Source organism: Myripristis murdjan, chromosome 16 (genome assembly GCF_902150065.1).
Source record: "Myripristis murdjan chromosome 16, fMyrMur1.1, whole genome shotgun sequence".
In the NCBI taxonomy this organism is placed as follows: Eukaryota; Metazoa; Chordata; class Actinopteri; order Holocentriformes; family Holocentridae; genus Myripristis; species Myripristis murdjan.
Genome location: NC_043995.1, coordinates 16144573 through 16163875, shown reverse-complemented (window position 1 = coordinate 16163875; position 19303 = coordinate 16144573). Strand labels below are relative to the sequence as shown.

Genomic DNA, 19303 nt, shown 5'->3' with positions numbered 1-19303 from the left:
CACAAATTGTAACATCCTTATGACAGCAAATGTTGAAGTTTCGTGGAACAAGGAAGCCTGTGTTGCTCAATGAGTCCACAGAAGAGAAGGACGAGGATGTGAGTGGAGCTGGAGCTTGTGTGGATATTGTAGATTTTGAGTGTTGGCAGCTCAGTTGGAAGCAACAGTCTGGTCAATCCAACGGCGCAGATAGGACACACGGGCGTATACGGCAGGGGCACGAACGTTGCAGTTGCTGGTTCCCCAGGACACAATGCCAACCTGGGACCAAACTCCACCATTCTCACAGACCAGAGGGCCACCAGAGTCACCCTAGAAAAGAGGCATTCGGATGCTTTTTTAAGAGTGTGGCATCAAATAAAATATGACATCCAAAATATATACTAAGATGAAGAGAGTGGTGTTGCTCGACAGTGATCCATTGAAGGTGCACTATGCAGAACTGCGGAGGGTTACTTTAAGTGATGGTGTTCAGACTCAATCAATAAAAGTGTTGCGGTAAGCATGTAATTTGATGGTTGAGTCTACATGATTCTTACGAGCAGCCCAGTTCACGAATAAATTATGTACTTACTCTACATGTCTACATCGCTCAGATCAGCTTGCAAAACTTTTGCATAGTGCACCTTTAAGAACAACTCTGTGGTTTACACAGGATGTAGCTGACATACCACTTTTTTTTCTCTCTTTTCTTTTTTTTATAAACTAATCAGTAACAGGAAAACCACTTGCAAGAAGAGCATAGAACAACTTTAGTTAATCAATTTGTACTGCTCCAAGAATTTGCTTACCTGGCAGGAGGACACTCCAGAAGCACCAGCACAGATCATGGCATCAGTGATTCTGTTTTGGCCCCAGTACTGCCTGCACTGAGCAGGGCTGAGCAGGGGCAGGGCGGTCTGCTGGAGGTAGCGGGGGCTTGCTGGGAAAGAAGAGGAAAGGAAAGGGCAAAAGTGAGCAAGGAGACAGACAAATAAATCCTCTAGATCTGTCTCAGTCTAGTGAGGTGTTGTGTTTGTAGAAAGCAAAGAGTTCCCACTTTGATGTCTGTTTAAGCGTATGTGTTTGCAATTTTGCTGTGCATGTGTGTGTGTGTGTGAGAGAGAGTTCATATGGGACAGATAGCAGCTGTTCACTCACAGGTTTGGCCGGTCTTGCCCCAGCCAGTAGTAACACAGCGGGTTCCTGAGGGGATGCTGGTGCTGGGGGAGGCCAGGCACACGGGGGAAACACGGGGTGTCATCTGAGCTGGGGAGGACAGCTTCAGAAGGGTGATGTCGTTGTTGAAGTTCTGGGTATTGTAATATGGGTGAGTGATGGCCTATAAAGAGACAGAGAGAAACATGATTCAATTGCTCTGCATTAACTGACAAGCTTATCTGATTAACAGAACTGAGGAGAAAAAATGTATAGTAATGCAGAAGGGAGGTCAAGTCATAACCCTTATGTGTGGGCGACTTCTTTGTAGTGGTATCTCTGTCGAGGAAATTACACTGCAAAAGTCTACCTCTTAGCAAGTGATTGAGCGTAGTATTAAGTTTCAAAACCTGCCAGTAGGATGAAAGATTCACATGAAGTAAATTGTGATTCATTATCCTGGCAGAAAATTCATTTGTTCCAGGTGCAAAACATAGCCTACCTTCACACAGTGACACAAAACAATCCAGGCAACAGTACAAGTGCTTCTTTCACACACTACTGTACAAGCGCACATGGAAATACAAAAAGATGAAGTAAATCCAAATAAAATATACAATTTATGTCGAAATCATGAAAGTTCAAACATAACATTATGTTCAAACATAAAAACCAAGAAACCAAATGCAACCATATGTAACCCTTTCCCTGGACAGAAGTAAAAGATCCCTGTGTGCCCAGTTGAGGGCTGGGATTCTCCCCCTGGCATTAGAAACGGGTAGATTCAACTCCATTCCAGAGGAAGAGAGAACTTGTTCATTATGTAATTTAAAGGTGACAGAAGATGAAATGCATTTTCTGAGTTGTTTTGGCTAAATGATGAAAGTAAACTAGAATGGTTATTCAGGAAGGATGTATTTGCTTTAGCGAGGTTTATAAAAAATGCATGGTCATTAAGAAAAAAAGAATTATTTGTATGACTGTATTACTTGTTTGCTAGGCGTGTTTTTCTGGATATTTGATTTTTGACATCTGATGACTCTGACTATTGTTTGTTTCTTCTATGTGGTTGTGTCTTGTAAGCCTTTATGGGCTGGGCACCTGTGTGCATGACACACTTATAAAAATCAATCAATCAATCAATGCAGGCTCCGAACTGACTGTTGAATATGTTTGGTGGCAGCGGGTATGAAGGACTCCTTAAACATGCTGCCAACATCATTCTCATTCTCCCATTTGTTTCCAAAGTTCATCAACTTGTTTCTTGTGTTTTCTAGCATTAAGTATCATTAACACTAACATAAAACTTATTATTAAAACTAATATTATTAACACTCAAGGATGAAAAGAATACACATTTTAGTCATAATAAATACCTGTAATAAAAAAAACATAATCAGACAGTTAAAAAAAGATAATACAATAGAAAACAAGTTGGATTTTTTGAAAACTGAATATGAGACTAAAGATGGAGGTTTTTGCAGTGTATTCGGTCAAGCAAAAGATAAAATTTTGAATGTGCTGTGATGTTAAAGTGAACTTACCCTGGCAATGGTCTTGACCTGAATAGGCTCATTATTGTACATGTCATGCTCTCCCAGGATGACACGGTGGCGGCCAGGACTGGAGAAGGACAAAATCAGAGAAAGAAGAGTGGCTACAGAGATAGTAGAGTTTGGGCTTGTCTGAACAATAGAGAGTAAAGAGAATAATTACGTACGACACACGGCAGTGAGCAGCAGTTACAACCCAGTACTGGTTGATCAGAGATCCTCCACAGAAGTGGAATCCCCTGCCATCCTGGGACAAAAACAGGGGAGAAAGGAGACTTGCTGAAAGTGTTTTGTTAATGCTGTAAATTAATTACAAAGTGCCATCCAACATTTAAAAACGCTGCAGTGTAAATGTTACTGCATCCAAGCTACAGCATGAAACAAGAGTGTATTACTTAGGTTACCTGAAGTGAGACCTGCCAGGGCCAAGACCCCGACACGGCATTCTCTCCATTTACAATCTTGTTGTAGCCGCTCACTTGGGGTTTGATAGCAGGCACTCCGCACCCTAAAATACCACACAATCAAAGGAGATATCTGCTTGCCTTCAATGTATAACACACACAGAATAATGGCAAGTAACAGAATATGTGTGGTATGTGTTATCACAGAGGATATTGTCACACTTCTGACACTCAGACATCTGAAAAGCAGCAACACCAAACTGCAAAAGAATAACCTGCAGCAGATAGTGCACATTATCTGATGCAAAATCACCACTCACCCAATGCAGAGGCCACCAAAGCAAAGCAGCTCACGATCAAGAGCATGGCCATAGTGAGAATTCACGTCCCTGAGTCTCAGCCCTTTTGGACACCTGCTTTTATACCTGCTGACCCAGAGCTCCATGTGTGGCGCTCCACAGGTTCCTCCCAGGTGTGATAGACCTGGGAAAAGCACACTTGGTGGTAAGCAGCTGAGAGGAAGCCCAGACAGACCCACCCAACTACTTGTGTTTGTCCTGCTCAGTGCCACACACAGGTCAGGGTTTTTAGCAAACAAAACATTGCGCAATAAATCAATTAAAATTGCAGAGGCAACACTTTTTTAGACCTCTGATATCTGCTCTTTCTCTATTGCCACTGTCAACACGGTTATTTTTGCATCTGACTGATGTGTCCATGTGTGCTCAGTGTTTTCATCTTTATGTGTGTATTCATGTTGCCCCATATTCAATGTTAAGGTGTTTGCAGTCCTCTTACCACCCTGTACATCACAGAAGTAATGGTCACCTCAGAAACAGAACAGAAACATCTTGCAGTTGCGTTTCAAGGTAATACAATGTCACTGTATTTTTTTTATCAGTTTTGAGAATCCAGTGAACATGTTTACCACACTTACAGGAACAAGATACTGATCTAAACCATGTGTTCAAAAACAGGAACCAGTTTTGCTCGAAAGCATCAACAGCTGCATGTCAAAAACATGCTCAGATTAGACACTTATCAATATGCATATGCTATCACAGCGGTATCACAGAGGTAGTTAAATTGAATTACAGGTCCCAAAAATGACAAACTGTATCAGCATCCCATTAGAGATCTTTATTGACTGAGAAATATGACAGATGAAACATGGTTATTAGAAATTACAAGTACATAATTACTGAAGTGATATCAACAATGCAGACAATGAGCACACATTTGCATGTGTTATGGGGTTTCTTGTCAGATGTTCAGTTCAGTTGCTCAGATGTTTTAAGTAATGAAATCCTTAACTGCATTTTTTGAGCAAACAAGTCAAAATTAGCTACAATCTAGCGTTAATTCACCAAGATATTAGCTTTAAGACAGTAAAGTTATGTTGTGATCTGAGATAGTGATTCTGTCTATTGAACATTTAGTCGACCTCCTCGATGGTTGGGCCAGAGGATGAGCCACCTCCAGCTCCTCCAGGGAAACCATCAGGCATCCCTCCTGGCATTCCTCCAGGCATCCCTCCTGGCATGCCCCCCTGGTATAGCTTGGAGATGATAGGGTTGCACACCTTCTCAAGCTCCTTCTGCTGGTGGTCGTATTCATCTTTCTCTGCCATCTGAGAAATAGAAGGAACAAGGAAATAAACAGAAGAAAAGGTATTGTGAGTCAAGCAGGGAGGTAGATATTAGTGTTCTCACAATGTTTAACAAAGAGGAACTTGTGCATTTTGGAAACACTTGGTGTTTGCCAAGTGGTTAGAGTTTTAACCTGGTTCCTGTCCAGCCAGGCAATGACATCATTGCACTTGTCCACAATGATCTTCTTGTCCTCAGGACTGATTTTGTCTTTGAGTTTCTCATCCTCCACTGTGCTCTTCATGTTGAAGGCCAGAGATTCCAGGGAGTTTTTGGCTGTGACCTTCTCTCTCTGGGCCTCATCCTCAGCCCTGTACTGGTCTGCCTCCTGCACCATGCGCTCAATGTCCTCCTTGCTCAGACGCCCTATAGGAGGTGGAAATTATCTCTAATTAATGTGCAGTTTATTGGTATTCTATCTTTCTGATTCCTCTTCAATTTATTTTAAAATTACATGCAGCACTCTCTCAGCTTTTAGCCATCAAGCCTCTAGGACATAATGACCAAACTTAGAGGACAAATAATAGAACTATTACTTTCTCTTCTTTTAAATCACTTAAGAGATAATCTGCATGGTATGGTACCTTTGTCATTGGTGATGGTTATCTTGTTCTCCTTGCCAGTGCTTTTATCCACAGCAGACACATTGAGAATGCCATTGGCATCAATGTCAAAGGTCACCTCAATCTGAGGGACTCCCCTGGGGGCAGGTGGAATACCAGTCAGCTCAAACTTGCCCAGGATATTATTGTCCTTGGTCATGGCTCTCTCACCTTCATAGACCTAAGAAAATGATTAAAGTCATATATTAATCCTTCAAGTGTAAAAAAGGTGGCAGCATAATCTCGCTAATGTGTGCAGCTGAATGAATGATCTACAGTGTATTCTGTTTGCAATCATTCTTATAATACACTGGAAAGTAAGCTCTATTTTAAGATCTCTACCTGAATGAGCACACCAGGCTGGTTGTCTGAGTAGGTGGTAAAAGTCTGTGTTTGCTTGGTGGGGATGGTGGTGTTCCTTTTGATAAGGACAGTCATCACTCCTCCAGCGGTTTCAATTCCCAGAGACAGAGGGGTGACATCCAGCAGGAGTAGGTCCTGTACATTCTCAGACTTATCACCAGCTAAGATGGCGGCCTGCACAGCTGTGATAAGCAGAATTCTCAGTTAGTGATGCAAATGCCATATTGAAACTGGAAAAAAGTATTTTTAGTATTTAAAACTCCTCTATAAAACTCCTCACATTTCTTGTGTTTCTACAGTGGTGTTAATTTTATATAGCTAAGCATGCATGCAGCAGTGGTATCCACCTGCACCGTAGGCCACAGCCTCATCAGGGTTGATGCTTTTGTTGAGGTCACGGCCGTTGAAGAAGTCCTGCAGCAGCTTTTGAATCTTGGGGATACGAGTGGAACCACCCACTAGGACAATATCATGAATCTGGGCTTTGTCCATCTTGGCATCCCGCAGGGCCTTCTCCACAGGTTCAAGTGTTCCTCGGAACAAGTCTGCATTAAGTTCTTCAAAACGGGCTCTGGTGATGGAAGTATAGAAATCTGCCCCCTCGTAGAGTGAATCAATCTCAATGCTGGCCTGGGTGCTGCTGGAGAGGGTGCGCTTGGCACGCTCACAAGCTGTACGCAGACGACGCACAGCTCGCTTATTGTTGATGATGTCCTTCTTGAACTTACGTTTGAACTCAGCAATAAAATGGTTCACCATGCGGTTGTCAAAGTCCTCACCACCCAAGTGAGTATCGCCAGCTGTGGCCTTAACCTCAAATATGCCATCCTCAATGGTTAGGATGGACACATCAAAAGTTCCACCCCCAAGGTCAAAGATGAGGACATTGCGCTCACCACCAACCTGAAATTAATGGCCAAGAGAATTGCTGACAAGAGAATAAAACAGAATATATCATCTTAAATTTTGCATTTTAAAAGGTGGCTTGGTACCTTTTTGTCCAAGCCATAGGCAATGGCTGCAGCAGTGGGCTCATTGATGATTCGCAGCACATTAAGTCCAGCAATAGTTCCAGCATCTTTGGTGGCTTGGCGCTGGGAGTCATTGAAGTAAGCAGGAACTGTGATAACAGCATTAGTCACTGGCTGAAAAGACAGGACAGTGAGAGTGAGCAAGTATAATTTGACCTAAGTACTGATTTTGCAACTTGTCACTATTGAAACAAATCATATGAAATTATCTGTACAACATTGGCCGACAAAGCATTTCCATGTTGATAAAAGCAGAATAAATTGAGCGCACCCTGGAGCAGGTCAAACAAGTAATTACACTCTCTGAAGTAGCTGTGAGAATCTACCTTGCCAAGGTAGGCCTCAGAGATCTCCTTCATCTTGGTGAGGACCATGGAGGAAATCTCCTCAGGGAAGAAGGTCTTCATCTCACCCTTGTATTCAACCTCCATCTTGGGTTTGGATGAGTCATTCACAACCTTGAAGGGCCAGTGCTTCATGTCTGACTGCACCACAGCATCATCAAACTTACGACCAATCAGACGCTTAGCATCTGGAGTGTAATAAGAACAAGACATTTTCAGTTAAGTTCTGACTTGCTGCTCCATTTTCCTTTGGCAAGATTACTAATTAACAGAGCAACTGGGATCATTGTTGTCTTTGGTTCACTTCAGTGAGTGAGTAATACATCTTTATTACTATTCGTGAAAGTCACAACTATATGAGTATTGATTCAGTGTGGTGTTGAAGCCATTACCAAATACAGTGTTAGAGGGGTTCATGGCCACCTGGTTCTTGGCAGCATCTCCAATCAGTCTCTCTGTGTCAGTGAAGGCCACATAGCTGGGTGTGGTCCTGTTTCCTTGGTCATTGGCAATGATCTCAACTTTGCCATGTTGGAAGATGCCCACACAGGAATATGTGGTTCCCAGATCTATGCCCACTGCTGGTCCTTTTGACATCTTACACGAAACAAAAGGCACAGGTCAATAGTTGGCACATAATCATCCAAATTAGTCCATGTATATAAACAGTGAGTTAACTTAGGTTACCATCTATAATCATACAATAAAATACATTCATTCTCATGGTCTTCTTAATTGTAAATTTTTGTACCTGGGTACTACTGAAGACCTTTGCTAGTTAAAATGGTGATGTGAATGTATTTGTGTCCATGTGTGTATGTCACTGTCATTTGCGTAAGCCCAGACGCAGAACCTCATGTACTTCAAACCAGCCATTACCATCTATGCTCAGCTGTCGGGATGTTCTAGAAATGTCTGTAATGGTACAGTGCCATTGATGGTGCACTACCTCAGACCAGCACTTGATACTTGAAGCCAGCAGACTGGACTATGTCACACTGCCCTTCTATCCCCTCCTCCCTTAGCAACATAACACTGTAGTGTCACAGGCTGGTGAAATGTGATGGACTGACACTGGAACAGTAATCAGTGTAGCTATTTTCCGACAGCTGGCTGCTAATAGCCAACAGTTACTATAATAAGTATCAGTGTACCTAAATGGAAATGAATGAAAGATGGTCTTAAAGGCAGGGATTTAACAATCGTAACTGGGGAAAACCTATCATGGTTCGCTCTGAGAGATTAAAAAAAAAAAAAAAAAAAACATTTGGAGGTGGAGTCATAAACATACAGTATCTGCTCAGTAGAGAAGTCAACAAAAGCTTCTTGTAGTCATACTTCTTGAGACTGAGCTCTTATAAAACCCCAGACTGTTCACTTCTCACTGTTGAGGCTGTGAGCAAAAGAGGCGGGGAAAACCAAACTGGAAAATATCCCCACCAGATCACTGGGCACAAAGTGAGCTCAATTAAAGTTTACACATTTCTCAGGTTATCATATTTTCCAATATTTCTAACTGTATTTTGTAATTTAGTTCTTGCATTACTCTCTCCTGACATATTGAATGGTTGAAAGTAGAAACTCTGTGTCTTGACTGCCTGAGAACTGTTCAAACTGGCACAGTTTATTGAGTTATCACTTGTTATCCAATTGTGCAACACAGGACACGAAGTGCTGACATGATGCTTTTGCTACTTCATGTGTGAAACATGCTTTGCTTTGGCGAAGAAAAAAAAGAGTTGAAGCATGAACACTGCAGTGACATAGAACCAAGTACTAAGGAAGTAAGTCAGTATCAGCTTCTGTCTATTTTCTCTGACTGATAGGATCATGCAAAGGCAAGATCACGCCCTTCAAACTGACACTCTTGTGAAATGGAAATGAGTTACAAAATCATCTGCAGGAAAATATTGTTGGATGGACAGACACTGGCATAAACTGTGTGGCTGTTCAGTGGCATTCTGCCTCAGCTTGTCATGCCGCTGTTTGGCAGGAACCATGCAAGCTTCACTTATTTGGAACAGTCTCTTCACATTTGACAATCAAGTTCTTAAAGCAGCAAGCAAAACAGACTATGAAGCCAGACTGATTGCAATGCCTCTTATAAAAGGGGTTACCTTGCTCTGTCAGATGTTCGAGACTTGAGAGTTTACTGAGTTAAAGTTCTGTTTTGTATTTGCCCACCACACAACACCGACGTCTGAGTCCCACTGCAGCACTCCTCTCCCTGTCCTGGCAGGCACACTAAGAGGGCGAGTGTCTCTGCTCTCCTGTGTATATAGAGCACCGTCCAGGGAGAGTCTGTCAGGGTGTCAGGTGACCCAACCAAGGAAAGTTCTAGGCTCATGCTTCTACTCATTAAATGTTGGATCTGTCTGAATGAAGGGTCTGTGGCGTTACTTTGTCTGTCCACTAACACTGCAGAAAAACAAGATGAGGAAGACACTGTCCTTTGATTTGACCTCTATAGCAAACCTATGCTTAAACTGAGTGAATGTATGGACACTGATCATGTTGTTTACATGGTGTGGACAATGTGCACAACAGGGACAATGAAACAGTGAACAGTTACAAATGTACTGTTGAGCTCCATGTGATAAATTATATACTTTTTAGAAATAAAACCAACGTCTAACTTCTAACCTTGTTTACATTTTTATTTTTCTCATTTGGAAATCCCTGAGTAGCCTAAAACTTAATATATTAGATAGACTGGCAAATTTCAGTCAGTGGTTAAATTAATGCCAATATGATGTTGTGTATTTCACTTTCCATTCCATTAAGTTTGATCAAATTTAATTCGAGTGCTCCTGCTCCCCACTTTCAAACTTACTCTAAAAAACAGACCCTCTTCCTCCTCCTTCACAGCACATGTAAGATACACCTGTGTTTGGCAGCAGTGGTTTTCTTTGTGGTAATACCATTAGCCTCAATTAGTTCACTGAAAACAGACTGTGAGTAAGCTTTAAATCATGTCTTGGTATCGAGAATTCCATGATGCAAGCAATTGTATGCAGTTAAAATGGCGTACTTTTGTGTGGTTTTGAAGTGATTTGTTTAATTACATTTGATTCTTTGAAAAAAAAAAAAAAAAAAACATTTAAAACTTAACACCTTGCTTTTGTATTCCAGTTTATTCACTTGTTGTCTCAACTTACTACAAAGTAGAATTTCAAATTCAAAACAGTTCACACACACACACACACACACACACACACACACACCTTTATTATTGTTTTTTGTCCTGTGCACATAAAGATGAGACAGTGAACATTATGAACCACTGGGTCCTTCTTCATATCTTAACATATACTATACCTTACCATATCCTATATAAGTACACTGAATTAATAAAATCTTCACCAGATTTACTGAGGTACAATTTTGAATAGAGGACCTTTGATACAATCATAACTTTTCTTTCAGATTAAATAAATTATGACATCTTACTGTGAAGTAAAGTCTATGTTTCCCCCCTTACCACATGCCCCCTCCCTCTCTGCTAGAGCTAAAATAGTGTAATACTACTCTGGTTACATAGGCCTCTTTGACACATGTGCCGTCTGGCATTAGATACAACACCCACTAGTGATAGACTGTTGCGACACACCATATCTCAGTGTTCAACACGTGCCTCTCAAGTAGCTGTTTTCTTCCAGTGGCTGCACATGGCCAAGAACATTCATTTTTCATAGATCTGATTCTGAGGTAATTTCTTAAAAACTTTGAGAGAGAGAGAAAAAAGAACTTAACTAAAGCTTAAATTATTTATAGGTCCACCATACCATACAATAAATGCATTTACTGTATGATAAACAGTAATATTTGATAATGTAATCCTATGGAATTCAAGGTAAGCAGCATCAACACCTTAGGGTATTTCCCTCAGGAGTATAAAGACTATAAGACAAACAATATGTGCCATAAAAAACAACCCCTTGTCAGCATTGTAGGTCCCTTGTTGTGAGTCAAATTTCACATGAATCTGACTCTCGCTGTCATGAATTCAGCAGAAGCAATCTCATCAAAGAAATAAACTACGCAGCTGATAAAGGAAGTGATCTTCTTTGCTCTTCCTTGTCCTACAGCAGCCATTCATATAGTCCCAAGCATGCCGCTTGCAGTAGTTGTAGAAATGCTGCTCCGCTTTCTTCAGCGTGCTGTTTAAGTCCAGTGTTCCCTGAAGGCTGCAAAAAAAGGCAAAGGGGTGGCCAACAGTTTGATTAATATAAAATCTCTTTTTTTCTGGATTAAATGTCATGTCTTAGATAATAGAGAGACCTGCTAGCAAACTGGAGCAGCTGTACGTCATCTCGGCACCTCAGCAGAGACTCTCTGTTTTCCAACAGGATGGCTGCACAGATGAAGAGCTCAAAGGTAAAGTCGGTGTTGATGGCTAGGGGCTCTGATCCTGGATTATCCTCTGGAACCACCACACATCACAAGACAAATGAGACATTTGACACAGCTTACTGCCCTTCCATACAGCTTCATTTGATGCCATGTCTGTGCCAGCTAAAGCTCTGGGTTTCACCTGTGCTGTGTTTTTGTGCCAGCCTCTCCTGATAGCGGGCACGGTCTACCTGCTGCGAGATGAGCTCTAAGTGGTCGCAGCTGAGGATCTCAAACAAACGCAAAGCATCACTGTGTTCAAACTCCCTCTGGAACCCCAGCAGCAGCCATCTAACAGTGGGGTAGGGTAAAAGTAGTAATGTACATCCATATTAAGATCCATATGAAGAAACATAAAGAATGGTGATACAGATATAGCATGCTGTGTGTGCTGCATTACTGTAAAATGATGTAATTTTCGGAGCTTACCGAACTGTTTTAGCTATTCCATTATTTGCCTTTACCCACTTAGTTATTATACAGGCATATATCAGAATGCCTTTTTATCAAAAATCTAATTGTGTAAATATTTATCAGAAATTTCATTGTGTAAATATTTTGTGAAATATAGTAATCCCCACTATATCATCACAATATCAATGTCGAGGTGTTTGGTTGAGAAGACAGTATCGCTGTGCCGTACCTGTGACAGAAGGTGAAGCTCTCCATGTTGTCTGTGGCCAAGTGGGCATGAAGCTGTGGGTCAAGCTCCTTCAACAGGGCTGCCTCTAACTCTAAAAGACATGAAGAGCAACTCTTTCAAATGCAGGTGAAACAGAAGCTAATAAACACATCTGTGTGTGACGCATGAGCAAAAATTGCAACAGTTTTGATATTACTTGCATGCAGCCAAATGCAGAAATGCAGCCAAACATCTAAACTGGATATCAGTCTGCGCAGTATATCTGAGAAAGTGCATGTGACATTCCTTCTACTGCTACTGCTCGGTGTCCTAATGCCTAAGGTGAAACAACCCTGCTCTTCCACTAGCGATCCTCAGTGTGAGTTACCTGCCAAAGATCAGAGACCATCATTTATGCATGCACAAATATTCCTGAATAATTTTTGTTTTAGAATTTCAAAATGTATCCATGGTCTGAACATTTATTTTTCATAATCCATTCTAGACGGGCTAAATTAATGTGCTGTAAATGTTAACTACTGGATTCTATTTTTACTTTTAAATTTGCAAACAAAATCTTATTGTCAATGCTATTTCTGTCCTGGAAACATAAATTCACAATATATACATTCAGACACTTGTCCTCCTTCTCAATCACACCTATTTTCCTATGTAGGCCATCAGCCCTGAAGTCCTTGGAGAACTTCTCCATGTAGTACGAGAAGCTCCAGAAAGTGTCCACCTCAGAGTCGAGGACTTCCAAGAAGCGGCTGCACAGATCATTCATTCCCTGGGCATAACTGACCTCTGGGTGCAGAAAAACAGACAGTGCATGAGGACAGAGTAAGTAAGTAATAACATGACAAATTCATCCTCGATTGTCGTTTGATCTGTTTTGTTTTACTACAGCAGCTGTGCTGGGTTAAGGAGCGGAAACAAACAAACAGCTTCAAATACTACACAGATGAAGTGCTGGGTCGACAATGTTGAGAAATACGTTGTTTTCGCAACACAACTGACTCAACTGTCTGAGTTTCTGCTGTCTGCTGAAGTTCCCCCGATATCAAAACCTGGTTGCCAATAGATTATTGGGAGTTGTTATGACGGTGAGTGGACTTGTGCACACTTATCTACTCTAATCTGCTTGTGAGTTTGCCAGGAGTTAGGGTGAAAAAAGCATGTGAACTCAATCTGAGTGAGAAATTAAGTATATAAACACAAGTGACAGTGAAAAAGCAAGTGCAAGAAGCCAAAAGAGGAAAAAAAACTGTACAGAAATAGACCCAGTGAGAGATACATGAAGTCCCAACATGGTCATTTGAATCATATCTGCATGCCACCCTGATTGTTTACCTGGGTGAAAAGCCGCGTAAGTTATGAGGATATCCCTCAAGACCAAGAGATTGCCCGAGCCTTCACCCCTGGAAGTAGATAAAATATTAATGTGGAATATTTCTCAAGGTCAGCTTCATGGTCATAGTGTCATGGTCATAGTGTCATGCCAGTCTTATGAGCAAGCTTGATCAGTGATTCATCGCTAAGCAAGCAGAATTATTTTTTAGCAACCCTCACATATATAGAGTTGCAAATATTGGGTGCAATTTGTGGCACCAGACACTGAATTTGAATTACATTTTGAATTTGTATGGGATCGGTGAAACTAAATGAGTGAAATTCAGTTTTTAAACATTCAATTTTAATGTAATTGAAAAATAAAACGGTTTCAAAATGAGTGTAATATGCAGTACGAATTTGAAAACTCAACCTACAATTTCAAATTCAGCTCTTAAAAAACTTTCACATCAGCTTCTGGGTGCGCGGAAAAGCAGCAGGTTGCATATGCAAGATTTTTTTTTTTCATGCAATTCTTTTAATGGGTCCAAATATCTGTAGCTTGTCTCAGGTCATTTTTGTTTACTTGATTTACGTTTACTTAATTCAGAGCACATTATTCAGATTCAGTTTTCTGGCAGCACATATCTCACCCCATAAGTAACCTATTGCTTATTTCTGTTTGCAGTAGCCCAGCAGACTTGTTCCGGCCACTGTTTTAACATAACCAGTTTGGCATCCTGTTACCAGTTAAACAATGATCTCACTCTCTTAGTAGGTTGTAGTGAAACTATATGCACTCAAAAAGCAAAAAGTGACTGATCACTTTTAGTTAGTGGATTCTGATTCTGGTTTCTGGTGGTTTGTTCCCACCAACATCATGCTGAGAGTCAGCAGTCAAACTCCACAGGCTATCTGTTGACACACAACTGAGGTCTAACTTATAATGGAGAAAGGCATGCAGGTGACCAGTGCTCACAGGTAATAGGTCAGGTCTCTGGTAGTTCGAGGCACATCCTTGTCAATGATTCTTATGGCCTCCTGCAGCTCCTCCAGATCAAATGTGACCCGCTCAAACAACACCTAATGACAAGGAGGACGCACAGGGACAAAGACTTTTGACAATATTGATTCAGTCATCTCAGTGTAACAGCTTTAGTGGAGTCCATAAAGTTGAATACAACATTATACTTGGTTATGTTTCATACTAGTGATGGACATAAGAATTTATAAACTATTAAATATTGTCTATATTTAAACCTATGGTGAAGTAAGAGAGACCCCTTTAAGTTGAAGGGTGCATATGGACAATTCAAATCATATGCAATATGCATTAACCTATCAGCGGTTCTGATGTGCACATATTTGATAGACATGAGTGATATGCACAGCTTAAGTGGAAATCTAGAATTCCCCATAATGACAAAGTGAAAACAAAATTTTAGAATTTCTTGCAAATTCATTAAAAGGAAAAACTTAAATATTACATGGACATGAGTATTCAGGTCCTTTACCCAGTACTTTGTTGAAACACTTTTTGTCGCAATTACAGAGGCCACTGTGCTCTTGGGAACATTCAGTGCAGAAGGATTGTTTTTTTTTTTTTTTGTTTTGTTTTGTTTTTTTCTTGTGGTCTTCCCCAGATCTGTGCCATGTCACAATCCTGTTTCTGAGCTCTGCGGGCAGTTCCCTCAACCTCATGGCTGGGTTTTTGCTCTGAAATGTGCTGTCAGCAGTGAGACTTTATATAGACAGGCTGTGCCTTTCCAAATCACGTCCATTCAATTGAATTTATCACAGGTGGAGAAACATCTCAAAGATGACTGAGAGAAATGGATTTTCAAGTGTCATTGTGCTATTTAAATATTTTCTTTTTTAATATATTTACAAAAAATTCTAAAATTCTGTGTCCGCTTTGTCCCTGTTAGGTATTGAGTGTAGACTGATGAGGGGAAAATATGAATTTAAGTGAGTTTAGCACAAGGCTGCAACATAACAAATGTGAGCAAAGTGATGGGGGTCTGGATACTCTCTGAATATACTGTATATCTAGTGGAATTATATAGACATAAATATCAGCTACAGAGATATAAATACAATTACAGCTTTATATGTAGACTAAAGAGACAAACATGAATAAAACCTGGGCCTGGAGCTTCAGGAAAGCCAGCCGGTCCCTGAGCTCATCAGTCTGGTCTTGAACCTGTTTCTGGGACTGAGCCTGTCTCTGGTCAAAGTACCCGACTGCTGCAACCAACTCAGCTGGAATGGAGATGGGATTACGCAGTCATGAGATACACACACACACGAAACAGAGGTTTTAAACATGAGAGAGATGAAAGGAAAAGACAGGGTGGGCATCAGAGTTGCAGAGTTGGAGTTGCATGCTTAGGCCATTACCATCAGTGCCGTTGAGGCGCATCCGTATGGCTGAAGGAAGGAACTGCTGCCACTTAGTTTTCATGATCTGGTAACGGACGGCCAGCTGCTCCTGCAGCAGAGGGCGCTCCAGGGCTGTTGAGCTGCAGGGGTACATGCCAAACAGGAAACGCCACACCAGGCCACGCTCAGAGGGAGACACACCACCTTGATATGGATGGAAAATCTTGTGATGAGAGGTATGCAATACTCTTTGTTGTTTTAAAAGATTTTTTTGGTCCAGAGGTCAAATACATCAATCAGTCAAAAGCAGCACCACTAGACCAGAACAAATCCCCAGGGGATCACATGTAGGAATTAGAGGTTTTCAGTTGAGGAGTCAGTGGATAGCCTATCACAGGGTATTTGAGGTGCCAAGCCTAATTTGGAAAACAATCACTGATCCCAACAGTGGTGAACTTTGTCCCGTTTCCTGGGAGATTTGACCGAGCACCTTATGTAATGTTTTGCACCATAGGTTCTTAAAGCTTAAGTTACCATGTTGTTTGGAATGAAATGTGCATGAGAGCTAGAGCGGCAGAGAAAATGAGGGTGAGTTTCCACATTCCTGCCCATGAATGATAGATTTAATGTGATGTTTTAGCTAAGAGAGAGCTCCTCCAAGGCTCTCAGTGTAGCCAGTTTGTCCAAAATCAGCTAATCAGCCCCCCAAGATGTTCTGAGATCTTGACCAGGACCAACTGTGTGACACTCAAAGGACAGCACTGAGATAAACTTCATGCACTTTGCACATATAATCTACTCTTTCTACTCTGAGTGACTATGTGGTGTTCTGAATCTCATGATGCTATTTTCTCCTGTTACTTAGAAACCCTACAACACTGCAAATGGTAGCTGTTGTTTATTCACAGCAGTCATGCAGGAATTCTTTGCTTGAGGCGCCCAAAGTACGTTAATGCCATGTTTCAGAGAATGGGTTCACTGTGGCACAGCCAGTATCCTGAAGCAAAGCATCACTTGACTTCCTCTTGACTTGAAAATTCAGAGATCTGGGGCTGATGACCCTGAATATCAACACATTTGATCTTAACCTCTTAAACTTAGTGTTAAAGTTTTATTTAACAATACAGAGGATTTTAAGTCATAATCCAAAGTCAGCCTTCATACAGAAGCCCAATTCTGATTCAAACTATTTGTTTACATGCACGTTTTTTTTTTCTCTAGAAAGTCCAGTCTTTTTGTTTTGTTTGTTCTAAATAATATTAGGTATTAACAATATCCATTTTGTACATTGTCAAAGCTCATAGTCTGTGCTATATTATACTGTATATTGTTATTGATCCTGCCATGCAGCAGTCTATGCATGGTGCATACAGCGCACTCTCAACATGAGGCTGGGCTGGCCTCTTGGCCTACAGGACATGTCACCATGTCTCTCTCTCATGCCTTTCCCGTCACTCTCTGCTTTGCTAATCTATAAAAATATGTCAGGAACAAAATCCTTAAAACATGAATTTGAGAGGATCAACTATGATTAAGATCTGCAAATGGACATTATGGGATAATTTCTACTTGGCACTTCGCCACCGTAATTACTAATTTTTATCTGACATTTTAATTCAAACTAAGCCAGTAACAGGGTTTTTACCTGTATAAATAAAGGTTAAAAAAAAAAAAAAAACACACAAAAAAAAAACACACAAAAAAAAACATAGTTACTTAAAATAGATGAATTAAAATAGATGAAATTTTGAAAGGGCGGATACTCAAACCAAGCAAATGAAAGAGGTTTTATTGATGGAAAACCTGTGAGTGATGAAAAACTTTTATCTTGGAGTTACACTGCAATGTATCTGCAAGTAATCAGATTCTACGTCAGGGGCAGAGGTGAAAGGTGAGCAGAGGAGAGCGGGCAAGTTATTCATGTGTAGGCCATTAGTTATATGTAGTTTATTTATCGGATTCATCAATTTGCCTGCATTATCTGAGTGAAGTTAAAGCAAAACACAAGTAAATATTTGCGAAACCGGGCAGGAAAAAGTGTAGTGCTGGCCTACTGAGGGATTTCTCAACTCCTGTAATCATTTTACACGCACACACTGAGACGGATGCATACATATTATAATAGGATATAGCCTGCATGTACTTTAAGGTATCTTTCTACTTTATTTAATACTGAAAAAGCAACAGTATCTTGTTGATGCGGATGTTAATGGGTGGGTTGGGCAATAAATCTCAGGACAGGAGGGTAGATAGGATGGATGGATGGATGGATGGATGGATTACCATTTTTGAAGATGTGCATCCTGAGTCTTGACTCGTCCACCCTCCCCTCAGCGTCCATGACCCCAGGCACAGCCAGGGTTGCTGCTGACAGGGCAGGGGAGCTGACCGCCGCCAGGCTCCTCCGCTCCCGGAGATCCGTGGCAGCTGACGGGTGAATGTCGACTGGACTCCCCTCCTCTCCTCTCGTCTGCCGCGGAGTCCCGCTGCCCTCCATGAATCTTCCCTCTGCACGACCGATACTCGCGATCATATCACACCCAGGTGAAGAACACCTTCCCCGCTGCGCTGCATCCATCGCCTCCAAAGCGGTGAAGAGCAAAAAGTAGCCAACAAGATACTGTCATCCCTCCACTCCTACAGAAACAACATGCCTCTCCCAACAAAACATCTCAGTGTGAACTGAAACTAAACCAGCCGGAGTTCATTCCCTGCCTCCAGGACTCCTCAGGCTCATATGATTTTGTTTCAGGAAACTGCTCCCGGTTTGTTTGCCCTGAGTCATGTGATGGGACTGTACTTTGAGTTGGCCTACATGCCAGGTGGTTGAGCCAAAACCTTATTCCCTTAAAAAAAAAATACTCCTATGGCGCTGCTGTTACAGGCCTGTGTGTTACGTTTTACTACAGCGCAGGGAAGCCGGAAATGCGCCTAATAAATGAAGTAAACTCAATAACCTGTCTTGTAGAATCAGTGGAAGGCAATCGTGAGTTTAAGCAGGCTGCTGTGATTATTTATAATTCCCTGAAATACATTTTGAAGCTCTGTTTCAGTTATTGTATAACATGGCGATAGGGAGACTAAAATTAAATGTTTTGGCACTACACGTGTGTTTTCGGATTTCTCTGCCAAAGTCTGCATTGGGCTTGGCAGCACGCCACCTAGTGGTTCAAATGCAATATAGCACTTTGATCAGAGGGTTCCCAGCACGCTCTGACGTCAGGCCCGTAATCCCGGGACCCCGTTTGGTAAAACGGAGGCCCAGAGAGGATGCTGCGTGATTAGACATGATTTCATGTGGAATACAGCTCCCCGTGGTAATTATAGTTAATCGGGGTAAGTGGAGTCTTAATGATTAGTTATCATTACACATTCTCCAGCTGCGCCAACATTTATGAATGACATTAATAGATTCTTAATTTTGCTGGAAAACACGCTCCAAGCCCCCCGGGAGCCACAGGCGGCAGACAAACTGGTGCAGCGTGTGTGGAT

At 41.4% G+C, this 19303-nt stretch overlaps 3 protein-coding genes across 5 annotated transcripts; all 3 read right to left on the bottom strand.

Moving 5' to 3' along the window:
- Window positions 1-70: 70 nt before the first annotated feature.
- On the bottom strand, window positions 71-3466 carry LOC115374476 (chymotrypsin-like protease CTRL-1). Its single transcript, XM_030073431.1, has 7 exons — window positions 3415-3466; window positions 3095-3198; window positions 2858-2937; window positions 2682-2760; window positions 1141-1321; window positions 792-922; window positions 71-312 (listed from the first exon to the last, which is right to left on the bottom strand). Exons 1-7 carry the CDS (start codon window positions 3464-3466, stop codon window positions 151-153), a joined length of 789 nt encoding a protein of 262 aa, XP_029929291.1. The 3' UTR covers window positions 71-150.
- Window positions 3467-4290: 824 nt separating this feature from the next.
- Window positions 4291-9318, bottom strand: hsc70 (heat shock cognate 70). 2 transcript variants are annotated; one of them, XM_030073371.1, is made up of 9 exons: window positions 9201-9318; window positions 7476-7680; window positions 7066-7271; window positions 6701-6853; window positions 6056-6611; window positions 5688-5890; window positions 5328-5526; window positions 4877-5109; window positions 4291-4724 (listed from the first exon to the last, which is right to left on the bottom strand). In XM_030073371.1, the coding sequence occupies exons 2-9, from the start codon at window positions 7678-7680 to the stop codon at window positions 4530-4532; spliced, it is 1950 nt and encodes a 649-aa protein (XP_029929231.1). In that variant the 5' UTR covers window positions 9201-9318; the 3' UTR covers window positions 4291-4529. The 2 variants fall into 2 exon arrangements, with proteins under 2 accessions (XP_029929231.1, XP_029929232.1); XM_030073372.1 differs by lacking the exon at window positions 9201-9318 and having other exon boundaries at window positions 7507-7561.
- Window positions 9319-10564: 1246 nt separating this feature from the next.
- Window positions 10565-18726, bottom strand: LOC115374451 (TBC1 domain family member 15). 2 transcript variants are annotated; one of them, XM_030073395.1, is made up of 10 exons: window positions 18095-18726; window positions 15830-16015; window positions 15573-15691; window positions 14409-14512; window positions 13451-13518; window positions 12758-12904; window positions 12119-12209; window positions 11618-11766; window positions 11365-11506; window positions 10565-11270 (listed from the first exon to the last, which is right to left on the bottom strand). In XM_030073395.1, exons 1-10 carry the CDS (start codon window positions 18387-18389, stop codon window positions 11108-11110), a joined length of 1464 nt encoding a protein of 487 aa, XP_029929255.1. In that variant the 5' UTR covers window positions 18390-18726; the 3' UTR covers window positions 10565-11107. The 2 variants fall into 2 exon arrangements, with proteins under 2 accessions (XP_029929255.1, XP_029929256.1); XM_030073396.1 differs by lacking the exon at window positions 12758-12904.
- Window positions 18727-19303: the final 577 nt, after the last annotated feature.

What these genes read in the sequence shown, in the direction of transcription:
- LOC115374476 (XM_030073431.1), bottom strand. Translation starts at nt 3,466, where the DNA reads ATGGCCATGCTCTTGATCGTGAGCTGCTTTGCTTTGGTGGCCTCTGCA. An exon ending in TTTGGTGGCCTCTGCATTGG is followed by an intron (nt 3,199 to 3,414) that starts GTGAGTGGTGAT and finishes GTGGTATTTTAG; the next exon opens with GGTGCGGAGTGCCTGCTATC. An exon ending in CTGGAGTGTCCTCCTGCCAG is followed by an intron (nt 313 to 791) that starts GTAAGCAAATTC and finishes CCTCTTTTCTAG; the next exon opens with GGTGACTCTGGTGGCCCTCT.
- LOC115374451 (XM_030073395.1), bottom strand. Translation starts at nt 18,389, where the DNA reads ATGGATGCAGCGCAGCGGGGAAGGTGTTCTTCACCTGGGTGTGATATG. An exon ending in TCCTGAAGCTCCAGGCCCAG is followed by an intron (nt 14,513 to 15,572) that starts GTTTTATTCATG and finishes CCTTGTCATTAG; the next exon opens with GTGTTGTTTGAGCGGGTCAC. An exon ending in CTGCTCCAGTTTGCTAGCAG is followed by an intron (nt 11,271 to 11,364) that starts GTCTCTCTATTA and finishes CTTTTTTTGCAG; the next exon opens with CCTTCAGGGAACACTGGACT.
- hsc70 (XM_030073371.1), bottom strand. Translation starts at nt 7,680, where the DNA reads ATGTCAAAAGGACCAGCAGTGGGCATAGATCTGGGAACCACATATTCC. An exon ending in CCCCTCTAACACTGTATTTG is followed by an intron (nt 7,272 to 7,475) that starts GTAATGGCTTCA and finishes ATTACACTCCAG; the next exon opens with ATGCTAAGCGTCTGATTGGT. An exon ending in CTGAGGCCTACCTTGGCAAG is followed by an intron (nt 6,854 to 7,065) that starts GTAGATTCTCAC and finishes CTGTCTTTTCAG; the next exon opens with CCAGTGACTAATGCTGTTAT.